At 42.3% G+C, this 6,059-nt stretch overlaps 1 protein-coding gene across 1 annotated transcript in view; it reads right to left on the bottom strand.

Moving 5' to 3' along the window:
- Ccdc171 (coiled-coil domain containing 171) overlaps positions 1 to 6,059 on the bottom strand; it is a 310,385-nt gene that overhangs the window by 282,365 nt on the left and 21,961 nt on the right. The window contains exon 3 of the mRNA XM_013020745.1: positions 2,259 to 2,394. Within this exon, the coding sequence (XP_012876199.1) occupies positions 2,259 to 2,394 (136 nt within the window). The remainder of the gene's footprint in view (positions 1 to 2,258; positions 2,395 to 6,059) is intronic.

Raw genomic sequence — 6,059 nt, 5'->3', positions numbered from 1 at the left:
CCAAAAAAAAAAAAAGTGGCAACTCTGCAAAAATCATAACAAACTACTAATATGTGATCCTCCATTAACAATTATGACAGAAATAGGTCAGAGAGAACTAGATGATTTAAAAGGTCCTTTTTCTAATTCTAAAATCATATGATTTAATCAATGATTCATATTAAATACTTATGTGGTAAGCACTGTGAAAGATACAAACCAAATGTTACAGAACTACTGAGTCAAGGAATTAAATGCTACAGAAGGTATATAGGTTCAATTTTATAAGAGTACCTCACAAAATCCAGTTAAACTGCTTACTATATCAGGCTATGGTCTATCTATCCATCAAATAAAGAAAAGACAAAGGGCTGTGTGAAAGTAGTTCATGTCTATAATCCTAGCTACTCAGGAAGCTGAGATCTATAGATCATGGTTTGAAGCCAGTCTAGGCAAGAAAGCCCAAGAGATTCTTACTTCCAATTACCTACCAAAAAAGCCAGTAGTGGGGTTGTGGCTCAAGTTGTAGACCACTAGCCTTGAGTAAAATCTCTCAGGGACAGTGCCTAACCCTAAGTTCAAGCCCTAGGGTCAATATCAAATAAGGAAAGAAAAGACAAAGGGACTTCTAAAAGACACATCAGAAATTACTACTAGCTGCTATTAATATATATGTGGCAGAAACTGCATTCTTTCTTCACAAATAAAGAACCAATGAGGGCTGGGAAGGTGGCTCAGTGGTAGAGTGCTTGTCTTGCATGCATGAGGCCCTGGGTTCGATTCTTCAGGACCACATAAGCAGAAAAGCCAAAAGTGGCGCTGTGGCTCAAGTGGTAGAGGGCTAACCTTGAGCTGAAGAGCTGAGGGACAGTGCCCAGGCCCAGAGTTCAGGCCCACAACCAACAAAAAAATAATAAATAAATAAAAATAAAGAACCAATGAGTGGGGCTGGGAAGGTGGCTCAGTGGTAGAGTGCTTGCTTTGCATGCATGAGGCCCTGGGTTTGATTTCTCAGCACCACATAAGCAGAAAAAGTTGGAAGTGGGGCTGTGGTGGCTCACACCTGTAATCCTAGCTACTCAGGAGGCTGAGATCTGAGGATCATGATACAAAGCCACCCCAGGCAGGAAAGTGCATGAAACTCCATAAACCACTAGAAAACCGGAAGTGGCACTGTGGCTCAAGTGGTAGAGCGCTCGCCTTGAGCTGAAGGGCTGAGGGATAGTGCCCAGGCCCAGAGTTTAAATAAATAAATAAAATATGCCTAAAAAGCATACAACCATTTGTTAAAGTTCTACTTTGATATTACTATGTAATGCTATTATATAAAAAATTATCTATAACCAGACACTGGTGGCTCATGCCTGTAATCCTAGCTACTCAGGAGGGTGCAATCTGAGAATCACAGATCAAAGCCAGTCTGGGCAGGAAAAGTCTGTGAGATTTTTGTCTCAAAAAATGGGCTGGGAAGGTGGCTCAGTGGTAGAGCACTTGCCTTGCATGCATGAGGCCCTGGGTTCGATTCCTCAGCACCACATAAACAAAAAGAAAAAGCCGGAAGTGGCGCTGTGGCTCAAGTGGTAGAGTGCTAGGGACAGCACCCAGGCCCAGAGTTCAGGCCCCGCGACTGGACCCAAAAAACAAAAACAATAACATTTGGGAGGGGGCGGGAGGAGGATGGGAAGGAATGGGAAAGGGAAACAAAGGAGGAGGCTACAATGCTTGATAAGAAATGTACTCATTATCTTGCCCATGTAATTGTAACCCCTCTGTACAGTATTTTCACAATATATAAATAAATATCAGAAAACCAGAAGTAGAGAAGTGGCTCAAAGTGGTAGAACATGAACCTTGAGCAAAAAGAGCTTAGGGTCAGTGCCCAGGACCTGAGTTCAAACCCTACAACTTAATATAGATATAGATATAAAAACATATTCTTATTCTTCACTACAATTTCCTTTTGTTGTTGTTGCTATTGTTGTTGTTGGTTGTCAGGCCTGAACTCTGGGTCTGGCGCTGTTCCTAAGCTCTTCAGCTCAAGGCTAGCGCTCTACCACTTGAGCCACAGTGCCACTTCCAGCTTTTTCTGCTTATGTGGTTCTGGGTAATCGAACTCAGGACCTCATGCATGCAAGGCAAGCACTCTATCACTGAGCCACCTTCGCAACCCTACAATTTTCTTTTAAGCAGAAGAATGACAGAGAAGTAAAAGTGAAATATGGAGTTTGTCATGTGAACATGAAATTCATACATTACTTAAAAGGAAAAACAAAGTCTACCTCTGCATTATGTTTAGTTGTCATGTCTAGTTTTTCTTTTTTAGCCCGATGGAGTTTCTTTCTGAGATCAGTAGTAATATCTGACTCTGTTTCACTCTTAAGCATTTGTTTTACTTCCAAAGAAACATTCTTCAACCTACAAAATAAGGTCATAATAAAATATAATTTTCATAAAACATTTCACAGCATTTCTGATATTTCTGGAAATCTATTTTTCAAAAACACAGGGAACACATTGCAACAATGAGATGTACAAGTCATTATGTTGAAAAACGAACTTTACAACTTTGGTTGGGGGGAGGGGGATGGGGAGGATACAAAGGGATGGGAAGGGGAAACAAAGGAGGAGGCTACAATGCTTGATAAGAAATGTGCTCATTATCTTACCCATGTAATTATAACCCCTCTGTACAGTATTTTCACAATAAAAAAAAAACCACAGGGAACATAAGGTCCTTGGCTTAAAGAATTTTCAATGTAATCAAAATATTTTATGTAAAAGTTAGATTAAAACACAAAGTAATATATTCCTAGTAACAAAACATTATCCACTACAAATCCACTACATCGTTTAAGATTGGCATTTAAATTGTCTGACCAGGGGCTGGGAAGATGGCTCAGTGGTAGAGCACTTGCCTTGCATGCCTGAGGCCCTGGGTTCGATTCCTCAGCACCACATAAGCAAAAAGAAAAAAAAAAAAGCCGGAAGTGGCGCTGTGACTCAAGTGGTAGAGCGTTAGCCTTGAGCTGAAGAGCTGAGGGACAGTGCCTAGGCCTAGAGTTCAGGCCCCACGACTGGACCCCCTAAATTGTCTGACCATATCACATGCTGGGTAGCTTTGGAAGATACTAAGGATATTTTCATTTTCTTTTATTAAAATATATTTCATTTAGTATAATTGCAATATATATTACAAACGAAAGAGTACAAATAAGAGAATACAGATGCTTGCCCTAAAATGACAGACTAAAAAGTACTCTACCCTGTCCTTCCCCAAAAAAAATGTTAAGTATCAGCAAACAGAATTTAGAAATAGAACTGAAAAGCAAAAGAGCATGGAAGATGAAACAGCAATAAAATGTGAAGCTAAAAAGCAATTTTGGATAAGTAACAGATCTATCTACAAAAATGGGAAGCTAAAAAGCAATTTTGGATAAGTGATCTATTTTAGAAAGTTTAATTAAAAGCAAGCAGTAATGAGACAGAGGAGAAACAGGCAGAGCTACCACCACCTGGCCCAGCCCACAAGCATCTCAACTGAACACTGATTGCAGTGGCAACCAGTGACCTACATTGCACAGAAACAACAACTAGCTCCAGGGTGAGTACCCCACAGGGGACAGCATATCCCTCCTCAAGGGAGACCAGAGCTGGTGGGAACCGCCAGATCTTGACCCAGACCCCTACCCCAACACCTGTACTACAGGACCCACTAAAACTGGGAACTGTTGGAGAGCTCCACCAGCCTGTGGACCACATCCAACCAGCCAGGTTAGATCAAGAGTGACCCTGGAAGGGAGCTTAAACATCCAAGCCAGGAGAAGCGCCCCTGGGTCACAACAGCCAACAGTGGAAGAAACCTGAACAGTTTACTCCAGGCTGCGTAACCCGGGCGGGATACACAGCAGCACAGGTCCAACTGGTGTGCCCCAGGCTGGGGACCGGGAGCCAGGACCAGGCCTGAAGATCAGGTGCCTGAGCAACACAACCAACTCATCTCCATTGAAGTCAGAAACTGAGCATACGCCTCAGCAGAGAGGGGGAAACAGGGAACTGCACCCCCTGGGAATCACTCCCGTGACAGCAAAAGACCTGGGTGTCCAGGGCAAGAGAACCAGAAGCTCAAACCCGACCCATATATCCCAGGCTGAGAATTGGACAACTCAGGCTGCCAGCACCTGATAATAGTCAGGAGCTCAGCCTGGTAAGGTGGCTCAGCAGTAGAGTGCTTGCCTTGTGTGCATGAGGCCCTGGATCTGATTCTTCAGCACCACATAAGCAGAAAGGGCCAGAAATGGTGCTGTGGCTCAAATGGTAGGGCACCAGCCTTGAGCTGAAGAGCTGAGGGACAGCGCCCAGGCCCAGAGTTCGGGCCCACAACCGGCAAAAAAAAAAAAAAAAAAATCAGGAGCCCATAGCAGACTCCAGCAACTGGGAGAGTACATCCAGCACACCCTATCTCGCCAAGAGCACCTGTAGGAGTAAACAGGAGCAGTCTAGGCCGGTCAGTCCTTCTAAAGCAGGAACTGCCAGTGATCTACAACAGACAGCCAAGAGCCCTATATGAGTCAGACCAACTGCTGGAGGTCAGCCTCCAAGAGAACCGAAACCAGGTACAGGCTGTCTCCGCCAACCCAGAAACAGCAACCAAGCAAAGACAGACACCTATTGACCAAAACAAAATTTCAGATTAGTCTCCAATAATCCCTCAATCCCCATGTGAAAATCAGAGAAAAATTACAAGGTTTATCAACACCCAGAATAGCAAGCTACCCCCAAAAGCCAGCAGCCACCCAGGGAAGAGCCCCAGTGGGAGCAAAGCAGAAATGAAAGACAAAAGCTACATCCAAGAGATGCTGGAGGCAATGACTCAAGAATTAAAGCAAAAAATAGATCAGAAATTTAAAGAACACAGGGACGAACTATCAAAAGAGATGCAAGATTTCAAACAGGAGGTGCATGCAAAAATAGAGGCAGTACACACCTCACTAAGAGGTCAGATTAGTACAAAAATAGAGGCAATACACACCTCACTAAGAGGTGAGATTAGTACTTTGAGAACCAACATTGAATCCATATCCATTTCCTCCATGCAAACCACAATGAATAGTGAATGAAATGGAATGAATGAAATGGAATTTAGAGTGTCAGATACAGAAGACAGAATGCACCAACTGAACCAAAAAGTCACAGATATGAAAAAAATCACTTAAATTATGCCAAAGGGAAATCTAAGAGTAGCAGATAATGCCAAGAAATTTGACCTTTGTATAACTGGTGTTGACGAAGGCAAAGAATATCAAAGCAAGGGAATGCAACAGCTATTCAACAAGATTATCAATGAAAAATTCCCCCATATTAAAAGAGAACATCTTACCTACATAACAGAAGCATATAGAACACCTAACAAGCAGGATCCCAGGAGAAACACTTCTAGACACATTATAGTAAAAATGATATAATAAGGAATAATAAGGAAACAATCTTGCATGCAGCAAAAACAAAGAAGGAGCTATACAACAATGGGAAAATTAGAATCACTGCAGATCTCTCCACACAGACACTGAATTCAAGAAAGACCTGGGAAAGTACCATCTGAGTCCTGAGAACCAATAATAGCCAGCCTAGACTGATACACTCAACAAGGCTAGTATTCACATTCGATGGAGAAACTAAAATTTTTAATAGTAAAGAAAAACTAAATGAATTCATAAACAATAAGACAGCATTACAAAGAATACTAAGAGGGGGAACACAACCTGAAGAAAGCAACCAGGAATGGAGACCCACACCAGACAGGCATTAATAAAAGTCTAACTGAGTAAGCACAGGAGGAAAGGAAAGAAGAAAAACTTAGGAAAACAGGGAATGACAGGGACCACAATGCATCTCTCTATATTAACCTTAAATATTAACAGACTTAATTCACCAATCAAAAGAAAAAGAACTGCAGATTGGATTAGAAAACATGACCCACACCAGGCTCGCCTGTAATCCTAGCTACTCAGCAGGCTGAGATCTGAGGATCACAGTTCAAAGCCAGCCCGGGCAGGAAACTCCATGAGACTCTTTTTTTTTTT

The sequence above is a fragment of the Dipodomys ordii genome, unplaced genomic scaffold, assembly GCF_000151885.1.
Source record: "Dipodomys ordii isolate 6190 unplaced genomic scaffold, Dord_2.0 Scaffold53, whole genome shotgun sequence".
NCBI classification, from domain to species: domain Eukaryota; kingdom Metazoa; phylum Chordata; class Mammalia; order Rodentia; family Heteromyidae; genus Dipodomys; species Dipodomys ordii.
The sequence above is the reverse complement of the archived record's forward strand: the minus strand, read 5'-3'. Positions and strand labels throughout refer to the sequence as shown.